The 27,602-nt window shown below is 38.1% G+C and overlaps 4 protein-coding genes across 5 annotated transcripts; 2 read left to right on the plus strand and 2 right to left on the minus strand.

Annotated features, from left to right (window-relative positions):
* Positions 1-2,035: 2,035 nt before the first annotated feature.
* On the minus strand, positions 2,036-9,174 carry LOC134640856 (claudin-3-like). The gene is made up of 2 exons (XM_063492895.1): positions 8,699-9,174; positions 2,036-2,693 (listed from the first exon to the last, which is right to left on the minus strand). The coding sequence occupies exons 1-2, from the start codon at positions 9,172-9,174 to the stop codon at positions 2,036-2,038; spliced, it is 1,134 nt and encodes a 377-aa protein (XP_063348965.1).
* Positions 4,958-5,608, minus strand: LOC134641157 (claudin-4-like). Its single transcript, XM_063493411.1, has one exon. It carries the CDS (start codon positions 5,606-5,608, stop codon positions 4,958-4,960), a length of 651 nt encoding a protein of 216 aa, XP_063349481.1.
* A 6,831-nt stretch (positions 9,175-16,005) lies between the features above and the next one.
* Positions 16,006-19,861, plus strand: LOC134641348 (claudin-4-like). 2 transcript variants are annotated; one of them, XM_063493732.1, is made up of 2 exons: positions 16,006-16,614; positions 19,421-19,861. In XM_063493732.1, exons 1-2 carry the CDS (start codon positions 16,006-16,008, stop codon positions 19,859-19,861), a joined length of 1,050 nt encoding a protein of 349 aa, XP_063349802.1. The 2 variants fall into 2 exon arrangements, with proteins under 2 accessions (XP_063349802.1, XP_063349804.1); XM_063493734.1 differs by lacking the exon at positions 19,421-19,861 and having other exon boundaries at positions 16,006-16,638.
* Positions 19,862-22,328: 2,467 nt separating this feature from the next.
* LOC134641349 (claudin-4-like) lies at positions 22,329-24,953 on the plus strand. The gene is made up of 2 exons (XM_063493735.1): positions 22,329-22,958; positions 24,555-24,953. Exons 1-2 carry the CDS (start codon positions 22,329-22,331, stop codon positions 24,951-24,953), a joined length of 1,029 nt encoding a protein of 342 aa, XP_063349805.1.
* Positions 24,954-27,602: the final 2,649 nt, after the last annotated feature.

Below are 27,602 nucleotides of genomic sequence, written 5' to 3' on the forward strand. Positions count from 1 at the left end.
GAAAATGATTAATTTCATTTCACTTCTTTCCATTCGCTACAAGTGTGGTACCTGATCTTAGAATGGTTTAAAGTGCACCTGTGTGTAAATCAGCAGCCAAACATGCCCAAGGCTCCTAGGCCAGTCACTGGAACAACACACGGGAAATGGTACTCAGTGGTAAACAACTTTAGATGATGATCCTCTGTCACATGTCTGAGAAAAGAGCTCATTTGTTTTATTTATTTGATATTTATTTCATTTAAAACTTTCAAGTTTAAAGAAAATTTCTTGTAAATGTCTGAGACTTTAATATTTTAGCCATTTGAGAGGGATGTGTTTGGATGCCCACATCTATTATAATGCAGTCATACAAAAAGTTAATCTCAATTAGTTTAAAAGAAATTTTAATTTAAATGAGCTCTAACCTGTGGTTACTGGGATCATGACCAGATGTCAAGCAGCTCCTTGTCCATTGTTGAATGTGATAGGACTAAGAGACAGCAGTCGGTAACATGATACAGCACCAAGAGACCTCTTCCATATTTACTGTGAGATATTCATAAATTTTTAACATTCCTGCCTACCTCAGATGTGTCTGCATGCGTTTTGAAACTACACTGAAAAGGATGTCTGTCATTGCATGGAAATTCTAGTTGGCAGGAGTTTTAACTTTAAGCTTTTGAGTTAAGATAACTGTGTGCTCCTTTGCTGCATGTTTTGATTAAATAAAGAGACAAAATGAACAACTAGGTAGTAGAAGATTGAGGAGAAGTTAAAGTTTTACTGGATTTTAGTGAACACTTTTAAATCTTGTTTTTACGTTCATAAATTTGAAAATTTTACTTTTTTTAGTGTTATACATACATTTTTATTTTGTTTTGTAGTATTTATTTTGATTTCAGTTGATTTTACTTCATGAAGGACGTTGTTTTATTTACTTATTCAAGCTATTAGCTGTAGTTAACTTGTCTTAGCTGCTGTACCAAAGATATTTCTTTACATTCTGTTAAGTGACCTATAGTAAAGGTGTGTGTTGTTAATGGGTACTACCTGCAAACAGGTGTAGCAACAAGAAATAAAAAAAAATGCAACTTGCCTGGAATGACTCCACTGTTTTGTGCTCACATTCTCACCTCTGCCAGTTAACTGATCCTGTGGCTAATTGTTTAGAGCGTATGTGGTAAAGCTGCCAGCTGGAGGTAATTTATATCTCAGGATTGAATATCAGGGTTACTCTCATGAAGACACCTGAACAGAACACACACCATCCCTTTTTGTTACTGGTTTACTGACTCATGCAAGAGTCAGTATGCTGTTAAAAGATTAACAAGAGCTTTTTTATGTTCTTCATGAAAACAATTTTTTTTTAAAAAGAAAGGAGTAATATCTTAAAAAGTCATATTTATTTAGAAAAAAAAAGCCATTGAAAAATACATATTCATCATGTAATACAGCATGATTAGCTCAGTTACAAGTTGCCTCAGAACCCATGTTCTTTTATTCTCAGTACACACAGTGGACACTGTGTGTCCTGCAACCTCCAGTCTCTCAGCAGACTTTCACCCTTTCCACAATGTAAAAGAAACTCCATTTAATGCATGTTAACATTTGTCTTGGCTGGTACAGGTCATTATTGATATTATTTCTACAGTATTTACCTATGTGTGCTATTCAACACACCAAATCTTTCAATTTTCTACAGAGGGATGCTTCAGTATGAATGTGGCAGTGGTGGCTTGTGGGGAAAAAGGCCTTTGTAAACATGAAAGAAGCTGGTACCATATAAAATGTAACAGTAACAATAAAATGAACAATATTAATCGGAAAAAGATGGAGTACTAAGATATGCACAGACATGTCTCTTTCATCCTTTTTCAGTCTCTTGAAAAGCAAAAAGTCCATCACAAAAACTCTTAATATTACAGGCAAAATCAAATGCATCCTTCATTGAACAGTTCTCATTTTTTATGAGCTCTTTGTCTGAAGACAATCTCACTTTGATGGGGTGAGCAAGTTCAAGATTGAGTACTGGTTCTTTTCTTTTCTTTTTGGTTCATACATAGTCTTTCCTTTCTAAACCTGGGCCACCGACAGACCGTGGGGCAGAATAAGCCATTCGTGAAGGGTTGTATCGTGTCTCACGAGGTGGACAGGAGAAACAGAGCAGTCCACCACCCAGAATCAGGAGTGCAGCGGCTCCCCAGCCAATATACATTGCAGCCCCCAGCTCCCTCCGCTGAGCATCAGTGAGTAACGGATTGTAGAAATCCCTGATTATGGTGTTCGCAGACCAGGAGACAGGAATGAGCTGCATGACACCTGATACAATGAAGAAGACTCCAGAGATGATCATCACTTTAGCCTTGGATGCCTCGTCTTCAATGCAGTTGGTGCACTTGGCCCCAGCAATAGCAATGAGCAAAGCCAGGATTGCTAACAGGATGGAGATGACCGTGAGAGCTCGGGCAGCTTGAAGATCTTGGGAGAGGGCGAGCATAGAGTCATACACCTTACACTGCATCTGTCCAGTGCTCTGGACCACGCAAGTCATCCACAGGCCCTCCCAGATGATCTGAGCTGTCACAATGTTGCTGCCAATGAAGGCTGTCACCCTCCACATCGGGAGGGCACAAGCCACAATGGCAATAAGCCATCCTAAAATGCAGAGGGAAATGCCGATCAACTCCAGCCCTATAGACATGCTGAGGGTCCTTTTTCCTTTTCCTGCTGAAGGTATGTCACACCTGAGGCAAGATCCCAGAAAAAAAATCTAATACAGGAGAAGAGCCAAGAAGAGACCCAGGTATGGTTAATTTCAGGCCTCGCATTGGTGTGTGATGATCTTTCACCTCGACTTCACTAGAGCTGATTTTATAAGGCTGGTCAGGTGCAGGGGAGGAGTCTATGATGAAGCTGACATCACTAAAAGGGGAGGACTTACCTGGACACTCAAGTCTTTCTGCTATCGTCTTACATGGCCAACTTCACAATGGGCCTGACCACAAAGAGGTCTTTTACAGCTAAAAGGGTATGCAGTTATGTGTTTTTAGAATCAAATAACCATCTCTGTGGAAATTTTAGATTTACTGTATAACAAGTGTTGTAAATTTAATGTACAAAAGTATGGGAAGAAAAAAAGATCTTTGTTGTCAAGCAAACTTATTAAAAAAAGAATGTAACTGGAATGTTACCTTCTCAGAAAAAGTTTCTATAATGAAATTTGGTGAAATCAGTGAAAACTTTCCTTTCACTTTGCAGCTGCTCATAATGCTGATAAACCTTTGGCCCAGCCTTCCCTCTGTGAGATCATGTTGCTTTTTTTGAAATGCCTGATAAATGAAGAATTCTGGTCTCACTACTTCCAAAACAACCTGTTACTCTTCTGATAATCACTGCAAAAGCCCTTGCTTGTCCTAAGTGAGGCAGTGAAGATTCTCTGCAGCTTTACAAGAGCACAGACTACCTCAGTTGAAGTTAAATCCTTACACATACAAAGAGTAGAGTTATGAGGCTGGCTTTCACCTGGCAGTCCTGTTAACCTTTATGAGTCTTAATGAATCCATCTGTCTGTAGAATGTCCTTGAATTTCTTTTCGTCCAAGACAGTCTCCCTAAGAATGCCCCCATCCCCCAGCGCTCTGTAACCCAGGAGTAAAATGGGTTCATTGTTTGGAGTGAGAGTTCAGATAGTTGACTGTGTGTGAGATGACAAGGTAGCGGTTCTTGTTATCACAGAGCCTGCAGACATATGGGAGACAGGGAGATGAATAAGTGCTGTGACAGAGACTCTGAGTTGTCTAATGAGTGGCTGAGTGTGCAAAATTAATGACATTGTTCTTCTTTACACCCCTACAATATCAAGCTTGAACATTTTACAGATTCTACTTTTGAATGTGTTGTTCTAAATTAGTACATTCTCATTTTAGTATGAACAGTAGAGTATAATTGACCAATCTACCATCAAACAGAGACTTGGTTAATTTTATATCATTACTATTAGTTTATATAACTGCTGTGTAATAGAGCAGTGCTTCTCAGCCAATGATGGAAGCAACTAGATTTTGAAAAAGCCAAAACATGCATTACTTTGTTGATGCTATAAAATATTATTAATGTGTGTATTCTGCATGGTTTTTCTCAAATGTTGATATACCAGATAGCTCACTCTCAAAAAAGTAAAAAGGAAGAAAAAGCTTCTTTTGGGTGTTCGCTTATTCACATTCACTTATTTTTTATTTATTTTATTTTACACTGCATACCCTATCTGACAGTAACATTCATCCAAAGATCATCGTACACCTCGGATTTCTTTAAAAAAAAAACCACTGACATCGATTATTTTGATTGACGTTTAATTTCATGTATTTGTTGCTTACACTCTTTTTTTCCTGCCCTTTATACTTTTTAATTTAAATTTTTTGCAATCACTTAAAACAGTCACAGTCACGCAATCATTATTTTTTACATTAACTAAAATGATCCTTTATAGACAGATAAATAGATTATCTTGAAGCCTTAGCAATCAGTCATTTTCAACAGTGAGGGCTCATTGTCAACAGTCAAAAAAGAGGTTTGTTTAAAAATGGTGTAAAAACATGTAAACCAAGAAAACATTCCAGAGAAACAGATTTTAAAAAGCATATAGATAGATACAGATAGAACACAATGACAACCAATTCTAATCAAAGCATTTATGTCTATTTAAAAATACATAATCAACACAATTAAAACTTCAGGCACATAAATGAATATACTCTCTAAATTTGGATTGCAAATAATGGAATTTTAAAGTTGTTAACCTCCAACAGCAACATGTCTGCACTCAAAATGTAGGACATGACAATATACCAAGACAGAATATGGAATTTCCTTCTGAAGATGAAAGCAGAGCGATACCAATTTCTAAGAAATGGCTCTTCTCCTCGAGCATTCTTTTCCATGATGGCAAAGATGTGATAAAAGAGCAGATGTTTTTTTCAGACGTAGTCTTTCCTGTCATAGTCACTGGGGATGACGGACTTAGGTTGAGCGTATACCGTTGATGGAGGCCCATACTTTTTCTGAGGCTTCTGGGGCCGGCTGCACAAGAGGATGGTCCCTCCTATAAGAAGAAAAGCAGCTGCTGCCCAGCCCAGGTACAAAGCTGCACCGAAGTCTTTCTTCTCCCTCGGTCCCGTTGAATTGTGGAAGTCCATCATGATATTATAGGCAAACCATGACACGGGTATCATCTGGCTCAGAGATGCCAGGATAAAGTTCACACCAGCAGCAATCATCACTTGAGCCTTGGTTGCCTTTTCATCCACACAGTTGGTACACTTTGCGCCCACAAATGCTGCAAAAAGTCCCACAATTCCCAAAAGAATAGAAAGGATAGTAAGGGCACGTGCGGCCTGAAGATCGGGACTTAGATCAAACATGGAGTAATGAATTTTACACGCCATGGAACCCGTGCTCTGGATTCGGCAATCCATCCAGATGCCCTCCCAGCTCGTCTCAGTAGTGATGATATTACTTTGAATAAAAGCTGTTACTTTCCACATGGGCAAAACGCAAGACGCAATGGCAAAGATCCATCCAAGGAAAGCCAGGGCCACTCCAAAAATCTCTAATCCCATTGAAGGCATGTCTGCACTGTGTGTAAATATGAAGTGTCCAATGTCAAATGTCAAGTGTCAGTTGCCCTCAGAGTAGTTTGAAGAGATCTGAGTGATTTATTGAGATTATTGCTGATACGGGAACAGATTGTTTTATATAGGTGGAGTCACATGGATATTGACCGGAGGAGTTCAAATTGTTAACTGCCCCACCTCATTTGTATTGCCAGAAACAGCCGACTCAGCTTAATGATTCAACTTTCACGGCCTCAGCAGCTCTCCCACCTGTTTGGGTTAGGGGAGAGTAAACAGTGTCTTTATCTCTCAAGTCTACAGTAGTTAAAGAATAACAGAAAAGGTAAAGATCGAAGGATGAATGCTTGAAAGTAGAGGACAACTTCAGCAATAGTATCATTGTAGTAGTGTGTGGCAAATGAGTCAGAAAGAAAAAAATGTTAAAAATGCTTATTAATAATGCAAGTTGCACAAATGGGTTGTGAATGGGATTAGTACTTTATTACACCTTATTTGGATAAACAGTAGTCACTGAACCCCGAACATGATGGAAGTGGTGAAAAGCATATGGGGGGGGGAAGTTCTCTGGAAAGCAGTGGGAGTTCTCTGATTATGTGAAGGTTGTATTTGTATATATGTGAAAGCCTCTGCATACTTCTGATAAATTTGATAAAAAAAAACAAAAAAAACAACATCATCCCAAGTTCTATGGAAAGCTTTCACAATTCCACCTAAAAATGTTTCACCTTTAAAAGTTTAGAGATATAAATGTTTTGGAAAAAGCACTTTCATCTGGCCATAAAAAAGACAAGGCCTAGGTTTCTTTCTCTGCTTTTTATAGAAATATCATTTAAAAATGTCTTTTTAAGACAGGTGATTGATAAGAATGCTGTTCGAGTTATTTTTCTCTTAGTGTAAAGCACACACTGAGTTACTCAAGCTGCCTCAATTTAGAAAGCTTAAATTATTAGATATTATGTCATCATATTAGGGTGTGTAATGTGCTGATATGCACTGCTAAAAACAGCAGTTCAGCTATTCAAATGACTAATCTGTCCTTCTGGGAAGTTCTTGACTAACACTACTTGTGGAACACATGCAACACAAAACCCCTCTAACATAATGCAGTTTGCACTGAATATATTACTTTTGTGAAACTCTTTTAGGAACATCTGTATTTCTCTCAGTACATGGAGGTGCTCGTAATAGAAGAAAACACCATATAATAGGCCAGTGTGTTGGAAAATGCATAAATAGTCTGTTTAGGTGTCCTGTGGGTGGGTGGAATGGATTATCAGTGTCCTTTTTCTGAAAATCATTGCATCATTTATTTCAACTTTTATTTCAGTGTGCTGTGGAGAAAAACTTACACTCTGGCCTCCAAGATTTAGCAGAGGTTCCTCATCACACTAACAGAAACTGCACGGCATCATTTTCACTTTGTAAACCATTTTACTAACATAAACATTATTGACATGGTCATAGGACCACAGCAGTCAAACGCATGTCTTTCAGACACTGAATTAATTATGCTTGAATGCTTGGGCTTAAATCAAACATTATTCAAGAAATTTATATTTTCTTGAAGTTGTTGAGCAAGCCTTGGCCCATCAGAATAAGAACAGTAAAAATATAAAAAGCCTTAACATTTTATCCTGAGTCACTCTCTGCTGGGAAATGATGCACTCATATTTTGTCCACACCTCATTTAACCAACAACAACATCATTTTTCTCGCTTGCATCTGCAGTTTCTTTGAAATGGGAGCTGGCTTGTACTAATATGTTTTCCATCACTTCTGACTAGCACCCGATTGCACTGTTGTGCTGAATGACACATTTTGGAAGCAGCTCTGTGGCCACTGAAAAGGAATTTCTAGTATATTTAGAAGCTCGTAAATATGCTTTACTGTATACTAATAAATATATGTAACTTCGTAACTAATGCCTAAGTTAAGAACACATGAAATGTTTTCTAATTTGTGTTTCTTGTGGATTTTGAGCTCTTGTTGTTTGTCGAATGGATTAAATCACATGGGTTGGTTGACCTTAAATGAAGCAAGTCGACTATTTTTCTGTCTATATTGTTAAAGTGTACTATTTAAGCATAATTTCTTTCATAGTAAATCTTTTTTTATATAGTGTTTGCTTTTATTAAAAAAAAAAGAATTGACATACCCCTTTAAACATTCAAGCCATATTTTGAGTCTGTGAACCTAATGCTAAACAGAAGTGCACAGCAATTAGTTGCAAACTAGCTGATCAATAGAGTCTTTGTGGCTCAGTTGTGACTCGGCACAGGTTACAACCCCTGCAGATGGAGACTGTTATCTCCGACTCAATTTCACTTTGCAAATGGAGGGCAGGCTACAAAAGAAAGAGAGCACAAGGTGCTCTTCTGAAACAAGCCATCTATTGTTAGTTTCTTCCATCTACATTGAAATAAAATATCTAAAGCTGGAATGCCCCTGAACTGCACTTCTTGGTCAAACACGGCTGAACTCTATAGCTGGTATGTGTCCCTGCCTCTGCACACCAACAAACCTTTTGGAATAAAAAGCACAGCACAACGTGCATATCCACTATAAAGAAAAGTTGATAACAAACCAATTACTGAAAAAACTTTTTACTTTTCAACTGAAGTTGTGAAACTTCCTCTTGTCAGAATTTACTAGCAAGTACATTGTGTGAAGATTTCTAAAGGTTAGAAACATCTTGATTTCAGCTTTTTGAGGAAAAAAAATGTGTTCATACTTGCAAAAGAAACAAAATTATGCACATCATTTAAAAAAAATGTTCATGACTAAAGCATGAAACACAGATCAGTCATTTCAGCATTTGAAGCTAGCACCAAACATGCATCTACTAACCACAAATTTATAAATGCAGTTCATCATTTCCTCATGTCACACAGTCATACATAGTCTCTTCTGGTGTATCCATTGACTGATATGGTTTTTACAGCTGAGTAGTCAATGCGGGAAGGTGCAGAACCACCACCACTTGGTGCCGTGGTTGATCTGCGAGGGCAGGAGCAGCAGAGCAGGGCTCCCCCTAGAATCAGCAGGCAGGAAGCAGCCCAACCAAAGTACAGAGCATTGCCAAACTCCCTCTTCCCTGTCTCCTCCAGCATGGGGTCATGGAAGCCCAGGACAATGGCGTGAGCTGTCCAGGACACAGCCACAAGAAGCAGCAGTCCAGCCACCACAAATGTCACCCCAGCAGCCACCATGAGGCGAGGTTTACTGCTCACATCCCGGCTACAGTTGGTGCACTTGGCACCAGCCACTGACAAAATGATGCCCACAATGCAAAGAACCAGAGAGATGATGACCAAGGCACGAGCTGCTTGCAGGTCAACTGGAAGCCCCAGCATGGAGTCATGCACCTTGCAGTGCATCTGTCCTGTGCTCTGTACAGAACAGTTCATCCACAAGCCTTCCCAGATAACCTGAGAGATGACAATGTTCTGGCCGATGTAGGCAGCCACTCTCCACATAGGCAGGCCACAGGTCACCATTACTCCCAGCCAGCCAGCCACAGCCAGAATGATCCCGAGGATCTCCAAACCGGTAGAATACATAGCTGGAGCAGGGGATGAGGAAGAAGCTGAACAAAATTCTGTTTCAGTGCGCTGTGAGATGGGAGGGCTTCTGTGTCGGTGAGCTCAACCCTCTTGAGATGAAGGTGACATTGGATCTCTGTGGCTCAAAGGCCTGTGCAAGGCTTTTAGCGAGAGAGGAAGAGAGAGGGAGAAAGAGATTCTACCTTCTTTATTCAGCTTAGATGACTGAAGGTGGAGTCAGCTTAAGGTGGCATCATTTTTACCTCCAAACTAAACTTGGGTTTCTGGATACATCAAAGTTTTCTTTAAAATCTGATACAAAAGGAATTCTTGTAATATGAGACAACCACAAAAATACATATTATTGTTAATAGAATAGTCCAATCCTGAAATGTCCAAGAACCCAGGGAGTGTTAGTTTATAGTAAAATGCTGTAGATTTTTTTTCTGAAAAACAGTTTTATCTATTTTTACACCAATTAAACATTTACATTTATTTACTGAGAAGCATAAACTGAATCGAGTAAAGATACATTTAAGTGTTTTGGAGTTTGTTTGTTTTTTTTAAACTGGATACACAGTATTTTAGTCCATGTGTGCATATTTCTGTGACATGTGACAGAATGATGAAAAACGCTGAATCATTCACTGAATGAGACCCACGAAGAAAAAAAGAGGAACAATGCCAGCCTTGTTTTTTGGTGGCCAGTCACACAATCCCTTATAGCACAGAAAATACCTACTGGCCAAAAAAAAAAAAAAGAAGAAGAAAGAAACAGGCATCTTATGAGTCCTCTTTATGTCATTTGAGACTTGTACCTATCTAGAGATTCTTGGATGACTTTATCTAGTTATATTACTTAATTTTAAGCCAGTTTCCTTAATGATGGCTAGGTGATACTGAAATAAAGTGTGATGGGCAAATTAAACTCTTGATAATCTAAATGACCAGAAAATAAAAAAATACAAATCAAGGTGTAGTAATGCCCAGATATTTTCCCATTCAAAAATTATTCACTCACAGATGTTATGTCTTTTTTTCTTTGGTACCATCTGTCCTGCAAATACTTTGGTCAAACGACTAGAAAATGCCTAACAGTTAGGAATATCTTCTAAAAAGTCTTCACATCTTCTTGAGAATAGGGGCTTGGCTAATAAGTGAACTCTGTGTCATTAAAGGCTATCCACTAATATACAGAGGTCACATCGGGTCAGTGATTGGCTACAACAGCATTAAAAGGATTTGTTTATCAGCACTAATTAGATTGACCAGTGCTCAGAACAAAGAGTCCAAGGAACTCACTGAAGATTTAAGAAGGAGAAACATAGGTTTACACAAGCTGGAAGGGTCTCTTGGAGCTATTTCTAAATAACTGCAGATCTGAAAATCTTTGGTTCAAATAATTTTACATGAATACAAGTTATTCAGATGTGTCACTACTTTGCCAAGGTCTGGAAAAAGTCTCAAACTGTTACCCTCAGATGAAAGAAATTTGTTAGGTTGCTCAGGAACAAGAAAGTAACTGCCAAGACTCAGGCCTGCCATGAACAGTAAACTACTGGAATGCCAGATCTCAACCTTATTGAAAATTTGTGTACTTTGCTTAAAAGTCAGGTCTATGCCAGGAAACGGACCCATTTAAATTCAAATATCCAGAAAGAATTATCCCTGAAGCTTGTTGATGGTTACCAAAAGCATGTGGTTGAGGTGCAATTTAACTAAATTTAACTAAAATTAATAGGGGTGTATAAGTCAGTAAAGATTTATGCTATGCAATCATTCCACCCTGAAAAAGAACAAGTCAAAGAAATCCTTAAGAGGCCAAAATCTCCTTGAAATTCTTGTGCATCATTGGTGTCTGAAAACGTCTGGCCACAACTGTAAGCTGGGAGTAGTAATAGTTCTCCATTCTGCAACCACACAGTCTTTCATCATCATGACACATGCCTGCCAGAAGTGTGTTGTTAGTCAACAGAAATATACTGAATAGTACTCCCTTTGTTGCCAAATAAGTATTAATAATGTGACTTAAAAATAAATAAATAAATACAAAAGCTTTATCAGTTAGAAACAAAAGTAGCACAGTGGTGGTGCAGTGATTTACCTAAACATGCAAACATACATGGAAATACAGTACACAAAGAAATAACTCAAGAATTTGTACATACAGTACTTTGCCCCATTTATTATTTCATCAATTTTGATAGCAATTTTGACAAAGCCACCTCTGTGTTCTAAAGATGGCTGTAGGGACTCACTGTTGTACCTCTCTGCTTACCTCTTCTGTACAGATTGACAATTTGTACAACTTTTCCCCCCTACCTTGTACAAATTTTTACAAATTTTTTGTCCTTCCTTGAGAATGGCTTCTTCACAGACACCTTTTCCCTCAGATCATTTCTAATGGTACTTCAATGAACAGAATCAACTGAAGGGCCTATTTCTTGACTATAAAATACTGTTCATCTGCTGTAGTTTCTTTTTAGGCTTTTCGCTTCTACTTTTGTTCTACACTTTTCCAGTTTCTTCAGAACTTTGAAGAAATATCCTGCGCACCATGCCAAGGTATGCACAACTATTTTAATTAATGTAACTATTTGGCTAATAGCTATTTGGTAAACACCTTGTTGGTGTGAAAATACTATTTTATGGCTGTCAAACTGTGTTATATTTTGCATCATATATTATATTTCGGAGATTCAATTAAGGAAATGTGAACAAGTTGCGTGTTGTTACAACAGGTTGATAGTATGTTAGTAACAAAATACCTAAGTTATCTGTTATGTGTAGACACAACACTGGTTCCTCCCTGAGTTCTCTTTTTATGTTTGTATAAAAATAAAACTCACTCAGGTGTCTTCTGTACAAGCCTTTTATGCTCGACTGATTCATATCTGTTTAGTAGCTTAAGAAACAAACAAGCAATGACTGGATTGAAAATTAGTGAAAAAACAGCCAGTTTCCGTATAAACACTGTGAAAGAGCTCAGAAAGCCTGGAGCACTACTCAGTATCACTTTAAAATTTACAGGTAAGTCTGGTTCCATGGAGGAAACATGAAAAGAAATGGGGAGTGGCTGGAGACTTTTGCACAGTACCATGCATGGATAATATCTTTTGGGAACTTTAAGATGTTCTTTCCTGCGTGCCTCAGCTGTGTCGACCATTTCTTGGTATCACACATGTAGCAACTCGCATTTTGTAGAACACCTTGCTTAACATTTACCTGTTATGGGAACCAGTCTGACCTGTTCAATGAAGGTGCTCCTGGTTGTTGTCACTGCACACTAAAGTGTACTAATCCTAAATATAAATGTATACCAATTATTGTTAACATTAAGCTGAAGAATTTCTTTTGTTGTTTGATTTGATTGCTTTTTAATTGTTAATTAAAAACATGCGTCTGTTGTTGAAAAATACTGTAGTGAACTAATCCAGTTTAAGCTGATATAGCTTAGTGCAATCAGCATTGTTACGAGTGATTGAAAGCACCATGAATCATGTAAGGAAATAGTAAAATAAAAGGAAATAAAAGCTGTTCCTGTATAGACCTGTAACGGTCTACACAGACTTAACGAGTCTTTCCCCAGGGCAAAATACAACCTGACAACAACTCTTATAGAATTCAAAACAACACCTGCCCTTTTTTTTTGGGGGGGGGGGGGGTAAGCTCTCATTTCAACCATATGAAGGTCATAAGTTGTAAATTAGCAAGCCAAAAGTAGGTCCGTCTAAAACAGGCCAACTGTCGTTTTAAGTTTTCTTGAAACCTGTTCAGTCACAAAGACATCCATATTTGGTGCGTTGTTGTGTTGTGTCGTGCAGACTAGTCTCTGAAGTTGCGAAACATTAAAGGGCACATCGATGTACTCATTGAGATTAGTTCTTAATATGTCATCCTCTTGGCATTACAGTGCACAAACATGCCCACAAATGCAGTTCGCTCTAAATTGAAACTGGGCACAAACTGTTTGTATGGTACTTTTATTTATTGCGTTACATCTACTCAAGCAGTTTAAATTTAAGGTTTAGTAGCGCTGGGTGGTTAGCACTTGCGTTCATCCTCAGGCCCTGGATGTTTTTGTTTATTTGGCAACAAAAACAGAGCAAGCTACAGTATCATTTTCTGTTTTTCTAACACAAGTTGCAAGTGGCCTGTACTTTTTGAACACCTGTTAATTAATTCTGTGTGTAATGTGGTGATTTGTATTTGATTGCATTGCTCAATGAATCATTGTATAAAAACTAAATAACCTGTTGTCATCTCTTTGAACAGAGACATTAATAGAATGTATTAAGGGGCTATTAGGAGTGCTACTGTCAACAGACCTGACTTCAATAAGCTCCAAAAAACAGATTAAACAAGAAAAAGACCACTGTGAACAACAACACACAAACACACACAGACATACAGAATACAATCTTCCAAGAGTGTGATTTTAAACCACTGCCCCCTGAGAGTAAATATTAACAGGTGTGTTTTAAACAGGATGTTATAATTTCGGGGTCTAAAGAAGCTCCTATTTGGCAGACCTGTTGGTGTCATGTGATAATAAGACACGGCAAAAATGAGTGAGTCACTGAGCAACACACCATGTTGTGCCTAAATCATCCACTGAAACTGTGACTCTACCTGAGCAACTGGCGCGCAGCCCCCAGTGATGATACAGATACAAACAAACCACCGTTTTATCTGATGAAAATCCTAAACAGTATAACAATTTCCCTTACATCAGAAAATCTAACTTTTTCCATAGGAACCAGTAACAAAACATTGATCTCATATACAAGAAGATACCTTGAGCATATGACAATTTATAACTTACTGCTATTACTTATTACTATTACTATTATAATAGTAATCTATCTTTAAACAAATACACACAAAATTGATTAAGCTATAAACCATGAAAAATCCTAAAAACCCTCAATACCCACGAAACAGGTGCAAATACTATTAAATAGGTCAGGTAGGTTTTACATACAAAGCTTATGGGCCTTACAGCATATAAAATGACACACAACCCCTCATCTGCTTTTTTATTTTGTTCATTTCTTTGCATCGTAACCCTTCAAGTTTGACTAAAGGGTAGGGCAACTGAATAACAACCAAAGGCAGCCGTTACTGTGAAGTCTGAGCTTGTTCCAGACAACTCCCTTTGTCATTTTCCCACAGCTCAAGCATTCAAGTCTCTTACCTGTTGTATCAAAATTTGTACTGTTGGCTTTTGCAGGGATGCCTCAGTGCGAATACTTACGCATTGTTATGCTTTTTAAGCACAGTTTAATTACTTGATCGCATGTCTTGGCAGTTTTTTTAAGTAACATTTTTTAGCAGTTACATTTAAATTTTGTTCACCATCTGAATCTTAAAATGATGTTACATGCATGTGAATATTTTCTTATTACCCACAAGTTTGACACGAGGAGTCATGAGGTAAATGATTGCAGCCTAAGGCCTATCAGGAGTAATCTGGCGCTGAAGAATCTCTCCTCAGAGTCTTAATTGTGAAAATTCCTCCCAGCCTCCTTGTGTCTGGAACCTAATCTCCATAGCCAGGCTCAAGTACCTTTAATGATCCTACCTTGGAAAAAATAGAGGTATTATGGTCCTTACCGTAGTTCTGGCTCTAAAACACTGCCTCTATTCATTTCGGGGACAATCTGATTCTCCCTCTACCTCCCTTAGCCCCCACTCACTATTCCCTCTTTTAGTAATAGTCTGTCACCTGAAATCACTGTTCCTGGTGTTTGCTATTTCTCTAACATCTCAACCCTGATGTCTTCAGAATACTGTGGAAAACTATCTGTAAGTCAAGTGGGATCTGGACTGCAAAATATACATTTTCTCTGCGGACATCCTGTAAGAGCTGCAAGTATTTAAGGACTGACATCACTGCAAGGTCAGCTTTAAACTTTTTTGAACTACTCTTTTCATCCTAACTAATATAAATTATTTTCTTGAGGCTGTAAAGGAGGTTGACAACAAATCTATCATTCTTTTTCATTCATTCAGCATGAAATAGCATTCTCTTTACATTTGGTGCTGACAAGCAGGGCATGTGTGCTTTCAGTGAGAATGATAAGAATGGTGTGAGTGCACCTGCACAGTGCAAAGCTTATGAGAGTCTTTTCTAAAAAGCTGTTTTGGAAGACATTTGGGTTCAGCTAATGTACATTTAAACAACCATTCAATTCAGATTAAGTATTATTAATATTAGTTTATATTATTTGGACAGTGAGGATTTTTTTTTTCTCTAGACTGAGGCATTATTGCATTTCAGAAATAGCTTGTTTTCAGTGGATCTGTTATTCTGACTTGTGATGGAGACCTTATCATCACTACCAAAAAAAGGTTAACTATACTACAAAAAAGTATAACAATTCAATCTGTATATTTAGGAACCAGTTGGAGAAGCTGTTTCTTTCATAGTTCCTCAAAACCTGACATTTTAAATTTGCATGATTGTTACTTCACAACAGTAAAGTAGTTTCAGTCATTGTTACTACAACACATCAGAAAACAGAAACAAATAGGACAAAAAATTGATCTTCTATGGGCAATGCTTCTGCCACACCCGTGAGTCATAAGGTAGCTCTTCCACCTGCAACGATTACCCAACTGAGACCAAAACTGACATGATGACACACGTTTGGGGTTGAGATTAGGGATAAGAACCGTAAGGACGTCACAGCTCTGTGTAACTTTGCATGTGTCAAGCCCCTCCTCAGTTAAGTATAAAAAAGGCCCGTTCCAGACTTATTCAAACATTTACACTTGGGGATCTCTCAAGCAAGACTAACTTTCCGGACATTTTTTGAAACACTGCAAGAAATTTTCTGAGGAAATATGGTTTCAGCTGGCTTTCAGATGCTGGGCACTGCCCTGTGCATTATTGGATGGATTGGGGTCATTGTTATCTGTGCTTTACCTCAGTGGAGAGTTTCAGCCTTCATTGGCCAGAACATTGTCACAGCTCAAACTATATGGGAAGGCATCTGGATGAGCTGTATAGTCCAGAGCACAGGCCAGATGCAGTGCAAGGTTTATGATTCAATGCTGGCCCTTTCTTCAGACCTCCAGGCTGCTCGAGCCCTTACTATCATTGCCATCTTGCTTGGTATCATTGGCATCCTACTGGCTATGGCTGGAGGGAAGTGCACCAACTGTGTGGAGGATGAGAGCTCAAAATCCAAAATTGGCATTGCAGCTGGGGTGGTCTTCATCATTGCAGGTGTTTTGTGCCTTGTCCCAGTGTGCTGGACAGCAAACACCGTCATACAGGAATTCTACAATCCAATGTACAATGCTTCTCAGAAGAGGGAACTGGGAGCTTCTCTGTTCATTGGCTGGGGAGCAGGAGGCCTCCTCATCATCGGTGGTGCATTCCTCTGTGCCAACTGTCCTCCCAAGGATAACTACTCTGCCAAGTACTCAGCTCCCCGTTCATCTGCTCCAGCTGCAAACAAGGGCTATGTTTGAGGAGAAACAAGGAAAAGAGAAAGCTGAGAAAGCCAAGAGACTAAAAAAAAGACATGAATCAAATGCTTTGTGGTCTAATTGATTGATTCATGTTGACACTTTAAATATTTCAATATTTCTATCGTGCTTGTTTGAAAATTGCTAAGAAAAAAAGCCCACCACACCCAAAACTGGGCGTGGTGCACAATGTTCCATACGGTGGAGTCACAAAATGCTGTAAAGTTCATCATGCTACTTGGATTTGTTGTATTTTTCATTCATTCATTTTCCTTTGATATTATCCATTTGTATCTTTTTGCATAACATTTCATGTGTGTTCAGTGTGTTTTTTATTCATGGATGTTTTTAAACTGTAAATAAAGATGCGTTTTAACCTTCTCAACCAACATATTTTGTGAGTTTATCCTTTTTTTTATTTATTAAAACTGTATAATGTTAAGATTAAATGAAGTCTTATGAAAGAGGATATGAGGTAACACCTCTGTCTTACAACACACCACCCATAACCATATTTGAGTTTATAGAAACTAAATCAATGTTTCTTTTTTGTTGGCCAAAAAAGAGTCCAAGCAGACAAAACTTATACAAATCAGAAAACAATATAATTATTAAATATATTGTAATATAATTAAATATAATTAAATATAATATATTTAAGTACATATTTCTTAAAAAATATGATTAGTAGATATATAAGATACATATTTATCAAATTACTACTAGGAAACATGACTAATTTTTATGTAAAAATTCTTTAGTATTCTAATTCTTTAGTAGATGCATGAGCAGCTTAAAGATTTCCATAACGTACTTTAAAAAGAACAGTGCATTGCCGTGAAAAAGTATTTGCCCCTTTTTGATTCATTAGTTTTTGCATATTTGTCACACTTTCAGATCATCATGTTTCAGATCATCAAATAAATTTTACTAATAGTCAAAAAACTCAAAAGTAGTTTTCAAAATTGGTTTCACTTATTAAGGGAAAAAAGCAAACGGCGGTTTGTTTAGCCGTCGATAAGAGGACTTACTGGTGAGTTTCTTATCATTGGCCTTCTGCATAACCCAGTTTTGCTTGTGCTTCAGGGCACAAACTGTTTGCCCAATTTAAGTGTGAAAAATGTGCAAAACATAAGAAATCAGAAAGGGGGCAAATATTTTTCACAGCACTGTATTCTAGGAAAATAAGCCGCTCCTTTTCCCTCCAAAACTGCTTCCTCTGAGTGACTCTTTAGTGAAGCGCTCCCTATCTGAGTAATTACTTGGCCAACACTGCCTCTTGCTGCAAAGACGATATCACATCTTGCAGTTTTTTGTCTGACTGCTGAGTGAGACAAAAAAACTGATTCAACAGTCAAACGGTAGCATTTTAACCTTAAGAAATCTGTTAAACCTGAACATTCAATACATCAGTACAGTATAAATGAACAAGGTTAGTCACTTGTCTGATTAAAGATTTAAACATTTAGCAGAATGTCTGTGTAGGTTCTCAGTCATCCAGATCATGATATTCCAAGGAGCTTGAAAAAGAAGTGACTGGACTTCTTTAAGTTTTTGACAAGAGACCATCAAATAAAACAGGAAATTGCTAACACACTCAAAAATATGAACTTGTCACAGAGACAGAAGATAAATACAAGACAGCAGGAACAGAATGGGAACACAAAAGAGGATTAAAACCCTATAGCCAAATTCAAGCAGAAAAAACACGAATTTCAATATCACAAGGAAAGTAAAGCTAACATGGAGCTCGAACATAAATTCAATCTCAAAACCAAAAGAAAGTCATAAACCCCCAAAACACAGAATAAACCTTAAGAACTTTGGAACAGGAACACAGAACTAAAGGCATGAATTAGCACCAAAAGGAACTTGTATCAGTTGTAAGCAAATCAAGGCCAAATCAAGTAAATCAAAATAAACACTAAGAAATAACAGAAATCTAAATATCAACAATACTGACTAAAACTAAAGAAAACTTAAATATTCCCAAAACTCAAAACTCAGGATCCCAGACAGAAAGACTCTGACATTTATAGCATATTTAAATCAACTGACCAAAGTGTTTAGAGGCCATACAACATATACATACAATTAAAAGTACCTGAATAAAGATATTAGAAACATAATTAAACAATAATAGAAATAAATAAGACTCTGCTTGCACAATAATAAACCAAGAATATTCTTTTAAAAGTCAGAGAAAATAAATAGGTTTTATACAGCTTAGCGTGTCTTAGCATATTTGATTCTGCATTTTCAGCATATTTTTTACACCAAATGTCCTTCCTATTGCAACCCAAAAAATCTGTAAATAAAAGAAACCACAGAAGTAAAAATTATTGTTGTTTGCTTTTTCATTTTTTTATCCAACCTTGAAACTCTGGATTTCTGGCAGGTCAGCAATAATGAAGGTCACTAGGTCTGTTTGTGTGTAAACTCATCTGGCCAATGGCAGTTGACGACTGTGGTTTCGCATTCCCTTATGTCTGTGTCTCTTCTATTTTACACAACAAACTTTAAGCACAAGCTTACAGCATTTCCTCTGCACTCTTTTTGACCTTAATGTATGAGAAATTAAGACAACAAGATGGTTTCTCAAGGGATTCAGATCACTGGTATAACAATGGCTATAGTTGGCTGGCTCTTGGAGATCACAGCATGCGGCTTACCCATGTGGAAGGTCAGTGCTTTTATTGGTGCCAACATTGTCACAGCTCAAACCTTCTGGAAGGGCTTGTGGATGGACTGTGTGGTGCAAAGTACAGGCCAGATGCAGTGCAAGGTGTATGACTCGATGCTGGCTTTGGAATCTGACCTACAGGCTGCTCGTGCCATGATTATCATCGCAATCCTTGTTGGAGTCTTTGGACTGATCTTGTCAGTTGCTGGTGGAAAATGTACTAACTGCATCGAAGAGGAGCGATCCAAAGCAAAAGTTTGCATCTGTTCTGGAGTTCTGTTCATCATCTCGGGATTTCTCTGTCTCATTCCAGTCTGTTGGTCTGCCAACACCGTCATCACCAATTTCTATAACCCAATGATGATGAATTTCCAGAGATATGAGCTGGGATCTGCACTGTATATTGGCTGGGCCGCTACTGGGTTGCTCTTAATGGGAGGGGGGCTCCTGTGCTGGAACTGCCCACCTAAATCTGAGCGCCGCCACTATGTGCCTAAATATGCACCTACAAAGTCAGTCTCCACATCAAGAGAATATGTTTAAGGTGGTATTCCATTTCCACATGGACTCTCAAGGTCACAGAAATGGCAAAGGTAGCAAACTGGAGATTGCTTTAAAACTAAGATATAAATTATCCACATATTCGAGATAATGTAAATATGGCTTAAAACTACTGCTTGTTGAACGATGAGGTTTGGTCGTGCTTTGTGTTGTCAGGGTGATCTTTTCCACATCGGACATTTTGTTTGGCCAAACATGTGAAGCTTATATCATAAACAATGGCTGCAGTCCATTTGGAGGTACCAGCAGGGCTTTGAGACTGAGTCATTTGATTCATTGTCACATCTGGATAAAATGAAATGTTATTATTGTTACCGCTGTACTATTCCTTGTGTGATTTCTCAAAAGGATTGGTGTAAAATACTTTCCTTAAACACCAAAGTATTCTGTGAAAGGGGCTTTTGTAATGTCTAATTTATAATGGAATGTAAATGTGTTCAGAATTTCTGTTATTTGTAGCATGATTATGATCAGTGTAAATTTTAAGTCAGTTTTCTGTCAATGACAAATTGTATTGATTAATATTTATATCTTCTCTCACATATTATCTAAACAACCAACAGCACATATATAACTGCTACTCAAGAAATGTGTCTTTAAAATTGTTTTCTTTTGCAAAACACTCTTTCTTGCCTTTGATGTATTTTCCTGAAAATCTCAGATGGAGAGATGATCAACCTTTGAATTCTGTCCATTTTTCTGTTGGTGATCACTTGTAACATTTCAGCACTGCAAATAAACTGAACTTTGTTCTTGCTTTTTATTTTGGTCAAATTTTAGTGTATAAAATATATCATGGAGACAGGTGAATGTTGAGGAGTAGTAAAATGAAGGTCAAGCAAAAGGTGAGGCAAGTACACAATCCTCTTACTGTAATTAAGGAGCAGATTAAGTACATCATTACTCTGATAATCTATTTTGCATGTCAGTTTGTCTCAAAATATGCCATAGATAAATACTGAAATATAGTATAATAAAACTATCAATGTGAGCAATAGCTGTAATATGACATAGTGAGGATTTTTTTATAACTTAAATGCACCCACTGTTGTGTTAACAAGCTTTAGTTTCAAATTTTTATAAAAACTAAAATCATGTATCACTCTGTAAGAAAAAGGTGTGTTCTACTAACATGCGAAAGTGTGAAAATGGTTGGCAGAGCAGTATCGGGTAACTGGTATAACATGTGAGCACTTTGTTTTTACCCAACAGACATCTTGGTCATGGGATGTTATGGGTTTTCTTCAAAGTATCACCATCAGCTGTATTTTATCCCATTTCTTTTATGTGATTATTATCAAAACTAAAACAAATAATCCAGTTTCTGTATGTACCTTCGATCGCCTGTCAGATTGGCATAAAGTATATGAGAGAAATAACTATAGGCAGGCTACAGAGAAAACACGGCCATTGTGAGTCTAAATGTGTTTGGTTTGTACCTCATCACTTTAGTTATTTCTTTGTTTTTTCAAAAGCTTTTATTTTAGTTTTAATTTTAAAAAATGACAGCTAACAATTTAATTACTGAACCACAGAGAGAAGCAGCATGTCAGCTTTGTTATTCCCTAAATAAATGAAATGAAGAAATACTGGCGAGTGTGTTAAACAAAATAAATAGATGAAAATAAATAAAATTAAACCATATGTTTCATTTTAGCTTATGGCCATACCACCTTGAGCACACAAATCCGTCTGAATTTAGAACTAAACATTTAAAACAAATTTCCCAATAAAAACTGACAATCTATTTAGCTTCAAGTTACTCAGTTTTAGTGAGTGTGTGTGAAGGATGAGAGGGGTTATCCCAGTTTCAGGTACTTTAAACTTGAGAAGTGATTGTTTCATCCAAAACACTCATTATCACTGTGAGAAAAAGATCCACATATGACACTGTGTTTTGTTTTGTTTTAAAAGCAAGCACTATAAACATTTCGTTTAATTTTAGATTTTATATTTAACCGATTGCCTGATTATCTAATCAGCTTTAGGCTAATTATCCGTGTGTGTGTGTGTGTGTGTGTGTGTGTGTGTGTGTGTGTGTGTGTGTGTGTGTGTGTGTGTGTGTGTGTGTGTGTGTGTGAGAGAGAGAGAGAGCATGAAATCACCAGTAAAGGGGTGGTAGGGGGCATCACAATTTAAGCTGGTTTCAGGCACATTAAAGTTGATAAGCGATTGTTACCAACCAACAGGCCAATAATGACTATGAAAAGAGATCTGCATATGAAACTGTGCTATTTAAAAACAAAAGGCAGGCACTGTTTAAAAAAATCTGTGCCACCCCTTTAGCTTTAGAAGCAGAGGAATCTTGTTTGGCCAGAGGAACTCATCTGGCAACAGGACTGCCCTCCTCCTTCACATTCTCTCACAAAAAACAGAGCTGTGTCACTCTGCAGTTGAACCTGTCCACCGAAAGACTTTTCTCTCCTGGCGTAGACGAAGCTGCTAGACAATGGGGAGGATTGGCAAGGAATCGGCAGGTCAGGTCATAAGCTTCATAGGCCTCATTGGGGTGGCAGTGGCCTGTGGGATTCCCATGTGGCGAGTGACCTCTTACATCGGAGCCAACATTGTTACAGGCCAAATTGTATGGGATGGTCTGTGGATGAACTGTGTGATGCAAAGTACTGGACAGATGCAGTGCAAGCTGAATGACTCTATCATGACCCTGACGACTGATCTGCAGGCTGGCCGAGCGCTGGTCATCATCTCACTTCTCTTTGGATTTATCGGCTTTATCATCTCGTTTGTTGGAGCCAAGTGTACCAGCTGCCTGGAAAAAGACGCATCAATGGCAAATGTGGTGATCATAAGTGGCTGTCTCATCATTATCTCTGCTATCCTGATCTTAATCCCCGTCTGCTGGTCTGCAGCTTTCACCATCTCAGACTTTCAGAACCCCTTGACTGTAGCAACACAGAAAAGGGAGCTTGGATCTGCTATCTACATTGGCTGGGGCTCAACTGTACTTCTTCTGATCGGTGGGATCATCTTAACCACCTCCTGTCCTCCCCAAAAACAAATGTATGGATACCCTAGCAACCAACAACCAGTGTATGCTTATTCAAGACCAAACTCAGCCGCATATGGCCGTGTGTATGCTCCACCATCCAACCAACCATACACAGTCGCAGGTGGTTATGCTCCCAGCAAGCCATATGCTGCACCAGCCTCATATCCTGCTTCACAATATCTATAAAAATGAAGGAAGAGATCAAGGACAGAGACTGAAAACCTTGCCCTGGCAGCTGCTGGACTTTCAAATGACCACTGGGAAATACAATCACACGAAAATATCAGATGTACAGACGGCATTATTCTGATACACTGATGTAAAACAACTAGACTTCATTGCTGCAAACTTCGATTATTTTTTCATAGAATGTTCTACACATACTTTTACCTTTAAGATTGTGACGCTATGATGTAAAAGGAATCTGTGTGTGTGCTGAAAATTGCATTGCTTTTCACAAGGAAGTCACTGTCTGATATATTTATTTCCCTGTTATGAACTACAGATTTAGCAGTGTGCTTCTTTTCTGTAACTGCCACTTTATCTTGTAAATTTTCAGATGAATTTCAATAAAAACATTTGTCTTACCTGTAACCTGCCTGTTTACGGAGTCATTGTTTATTAAAATATCATGAACGATTATCTACAAAAATATATCCCAAAACTTTACAAGTTCAGATCCCTAGATCTAGAAAAGCAAACACCAAAGTAAATTTTCTGCTAAAATCTTTAATAAATTGATAGGTAACAAATGATATTAGTGTCTGATTCCACAACATAAAAGAAAAAGAAAAATCACAAGGAGTGCGGTTTAATCTTTGATAATAATATAAAATATTGATAGTGACATCAACAGAGTGGAAAATAAATTGGGAAAAAATCAACTTGATTGGTACAATAGTTCTGATAAATTAAAAAAATGAAAATAAAAATATACAAAACAATAAATTGACTCAAGGCTATGATCAATTTCTATTATGTCTAAGGACACCTAAAGTAGGAAGGCATCTTGTTAGAGAATGCCTTGACATCCATTGAAACTAACACCCGTGTTTGTTTGTAAAACCCGAAACCAGTGACTAAACCGGATGTCCCAGTAACCTGCCCAACCAATGGTTGACCAGTGCAGAGGATTGTTTGAATGAGGAATTCTAGTCCTTTTTACAGCCCTCATCTACATACTGACGTGCATCTGATCGAAACCAAGTCTAGTGTGCGTACAGATAATGTGAAGAATCTGGCTGGGCTGGTAAATCAGTCCTGGTAGTGGTTTCAGGTCAGAGGGAAGGATCATTTGACTCCACCTTCAAGAGAGTAGAAGCACCTTTATATGTGCCATGGTCTTAGTTGGAGTTCACAACCTAAGTGGACGTGCTCGTGAAACTTTTAAATCCTTTGCTTCATTCATCTCCAAGGGACTCAAGCCTCATCATGGTGTCAATGGGACGACAGATGCTGGGCTTTGCCCTAGCAATCATTGGCTTCGTGGGGACCATCATCACTTGTGCCTTGCCTATGTGGAGGGTCAGCGCCTTCATTGGAGCCAACATTGTGACGGCGCAGATTATCTGGGAAGGTTTATGGATGAGCTGTGTCATGCAGAGCACTGGCCAGATGCAGTGCAAAATCTATGATTCTCTGCTGGCTCTTTCTCCGGATCTCCAGGCTGCCAGAGCTCTTGTGGTCATTGCTATCATTGTTTCTTTTATGGGGGTTATCGTCGGCATTATTGGAGGAAAGTGCACCAACTTTGTGGAGGAACCAAGATCCAAAGCCAAAGTGGCCATTGCTGCTGGAGCTATCTTCATCTGTGCTGGTGTGCTTGTTCTCATCCCTGTATGCTGGTCTGCCAATACCATCATCCAAGATTTCTACAACCCTACCCTGATAAGTGCCCAGAGGAGAGAGATTGGGGCTGCACTCTACGTTGGCTGGGGCACAGCTGCACTTCTAATCCTGGGTGGTGCCCTCCTCTGCAGCTCCTGCCCACCCAGAGAGAGCCCAGAGTATCCAGTGAAGTATGGCGGTCCCAGGTCCACAGCCACCAGCCGAGCCTATGTCTGAAATTCTACTGAGAAGGACTATAAATGATTTTAATTTTCTTCAGTAACACTCCTTCATTCTGATTGTCTAATTATACCACAATTTGTATGTCACTTTCTGTGTTAAGGTAACAAACAATTCTGACTTTCTGTGAAATTCAGAATTCTTTGGTAGACACATGAGGGTTGTGTTTCTTAGACATCAAAAGTCCAAAGATGTGTGAATCACAGAGCTTCCAGCAGGCCCCAAATCTGGACTGAATGAAACTATTTTATACTGAGCTTGTATCAAACCTAACTATCCTCTGAAGTCTTGTGGGAAATCAAACCTGTGCTTGAAGGATGCTATGAAAGTAAATGTGTATAATACTACAATGATATTATGAATTTATTGTAAACAATATTTAGAAATATCTCTGTTCAACTGCAATATGAAAGTACTGCTTTTGTTTACTGAACTGATTTGTAATAAAACATTTTACCTAATTATATAACTTCGTTGGTGTCTTTTTAGATCACTCAGAAATTTGTTTACTGGTTTAATTGAGGTGTTTCTCTTTTTTTCATCTTTTTTTCCCCACTTTATCTTGACAATAATGTATTTTTCGTTACACAGAGCATAAGCAGTTAAAACATTTAGCCTTTGTTGCCGCCTTCATGGCAACAAAAGCTAAATGCTCTTTCATGGCACCTTTTAACAAGTTTAGCCAGTTTCACACCATGACTGCCAGCAATACCCTTTTCATAAAACTGGTTTTATGAAACCATAACACCCATAAGACACTACAAGTTAAAAATAATGTCAATTAAAAGGCATTTAGTTCTCTTTTGAATGTAAACTATAGGGATATTATTGCATTATGGCCAATATAGTTAAAAAATGAAGTAGAGCGGTGGCCCACAGATATGTTTTTGGAGTCCTATGTTTTACTAAGCTCGTTAAGTGGTGAAAATTGATTCATGGATTCAATGGATTCTTTTTGTAAGGAATGAGGTGGGAAGTAACAAAGTACAAATACTTGTACTTAAGTAGAAATTTCAAGAATCTGTTATTTGATTATTTCTGACAGCATTCTACTTGTACTCGCTTTTACTCCTGCTCAACGTATAATTCTTGTATCATTTATGGCACTAGTCTCTGGAATGGTTAAAGTGGAACGGTGTGTGCTAAAAAGCAATAATCCACCAAAAATTAATTTCCGGCCTTTATATCGTTGCCCATATGGTAAATAGGTGACAGTCTCATGGTCACAGTACTTCAGTCTCTAGCTAAAAGACACATAAAGGGAGTAACATGTTGTGCAACTTTTAAATGCAACTTTTTTAAGTATTTAGTGAATATCAGCTAACACAAACTGTTTGCCACACAGTGTGTCTGCTAGATAAAGGTACAACAGTTTCATTTCCCAGGGAGAGAAAAGAATGAGAGATAACCAGAGATTAAGAAATATGTAAGAAAGGCACGACAGGACAAAAAGAAGAGAGGTTATGTTTAAATGTAAAGACTGTTAGGTGTCTTTACATGAAGCATGTAATGTGCTCATTAAAAATCAGGTGTTACATCTTTTTATGGTGTTTCGATAAATTAGAGTTTTTTCATGTAGCGAAATTTCCTGCAAAACAAACTGAGGTATGCTAGCCTCAGGTCATTGTAAGTTTAATGGGCTTGTGATGCTTAGATTACTTCACACCAACTGTATACTGCCTTGTATAAGTACGGTATCAACAGTATGCTGTCAGTGTAGGGGATGGAAATCACCCAGGGTAGCTTGTTGAATTCACTTCATCCGCAAAGAGCAGTAAACCTCAGTGCAGCAAAAGCAGCAGCACAGGTCAGCTGATCAAGCCTGTACATCAGGGGTCCCCAATCCCAGTCCACGAGGGCCGGTGTCCCTGCAGGGTTTAGATGTGTCCTTGATCCATCACAGCTGATTTAAATGGATAAATGACCTCCTCAACGTGTCTTGAAGTTCTCCAGAAGCCTGGTAATGAACTAACTGTGTGATTCAGGTGTGTTGACCCAGGGTGCGATATAAAACCTGCAGGGACACCGGCCCTCATGGACTGGAATTGGGGACCCCTGCTGTACATAAAGAAAGTATACTAGAACGCACAACAGTAGTGACTGTGTTGTGAATCTTTTACCTACGCTGAATAACTACAACAATTTTAAGGTTCCCCACCTGCTGAATTCCATTTTTAACCCTGGTGTTCAGGGTGTGTATTCTACAGTCACACAACCTGTTATGTCTGTCCATTGTTATCTAGTATCACATTCCAGAGTTTCTCTTTGTGGTAAGACAGTGAATCTGCTGAAACCAGCTGGGTTGATTACTCTGAGCTCTGTCACATGTCACTGACATCACAGCCTTCTTCTCTGAACGAACGAAAAATAACAACTAGGTTTTGGTTACTCAATTAACAGAAACTCTAACGTGTTGTTTCTACTTCCATTATACATTAAAACACTTATAGTAGTCTTGAAATAAATAGTTGACATTTGAACAAATGTAAATATAAGGAAATATTTATGAAAACAAAATCAATTTGGCATTATGCTGAATAGATTTCTCACTACTAGTATTCAGATTGAGGGATTAAGATATATTTCACTGATCCTCTCAGGGAATTTTATTCTATGTATTCAACCCATCCTAAATATTTAGAAGAG

The sequence above is a fragment of the Pelmatolapia mariae genome, linkage group LG14 (assembly GCF_036321145.2).
Source record: "Pelmatolapia mariae isolate MD_Pm_ZW linkage group LG14, Pm_UMD_F_2, whole genome shotgun sequence".
NCBI classification, from domain to species: Eukaryota; Metazoa; Chordata; class Actinopteri; order Cichliformes; family Cichlidae; genus Pelmatolapia; species Pelmatolapia mariae.

Coding starts and splice junctions, on each gene's coding strand:
- LOC134641349 (XM_063493735.1), top strand. CDS start 22,329: ATGGGGAGGATTGGCAAGGAATCGGCAGGTCAGGTCATAAGCTTCATA. Junction 22,959..24,554: donor ATTCAAGACCAAACTCAGCC/GCATATGGCCGT, acceptor CCGGATCTCCAG/GCTGCCAGAGCTCTTGTGGT.
- LOC134641348 (XM_063493732.1), top strand. CDS start 16,006: ATGGTTTCAGCTGGCTTTCAGATGCTGGGCACTGCCCTGTGCATTATT. Junction 16,615..19,420: donor CTCCCCGTTCATCTGCTCCA/GCTGCAAACAAG, acceptor ATGCAGTGCAAG/GTGTATGACTCGATGCTGGC.
- LOC134641157 (XM_063493411.1), bottom strand. CDS start 5,608: ATGCCTTCAATGGGATTAGAGATTTTTGGAGTGGCCCTGGCTTTCCTT.
- LOC134640856 (XM_063492895.1), bottom strand. CDS start 9,174: ATGTATTCTACCGGTTTGGAGATCCTCGGGATCATTCTGGCTGTGGCT. Junction 2,694..8,698: donor GAGGAGACAGGGAAGAGGGA/GTTTGGCAATGC, acceptor AAAAGGAAAAAG/GACCCTCAGCATGTCTATAG.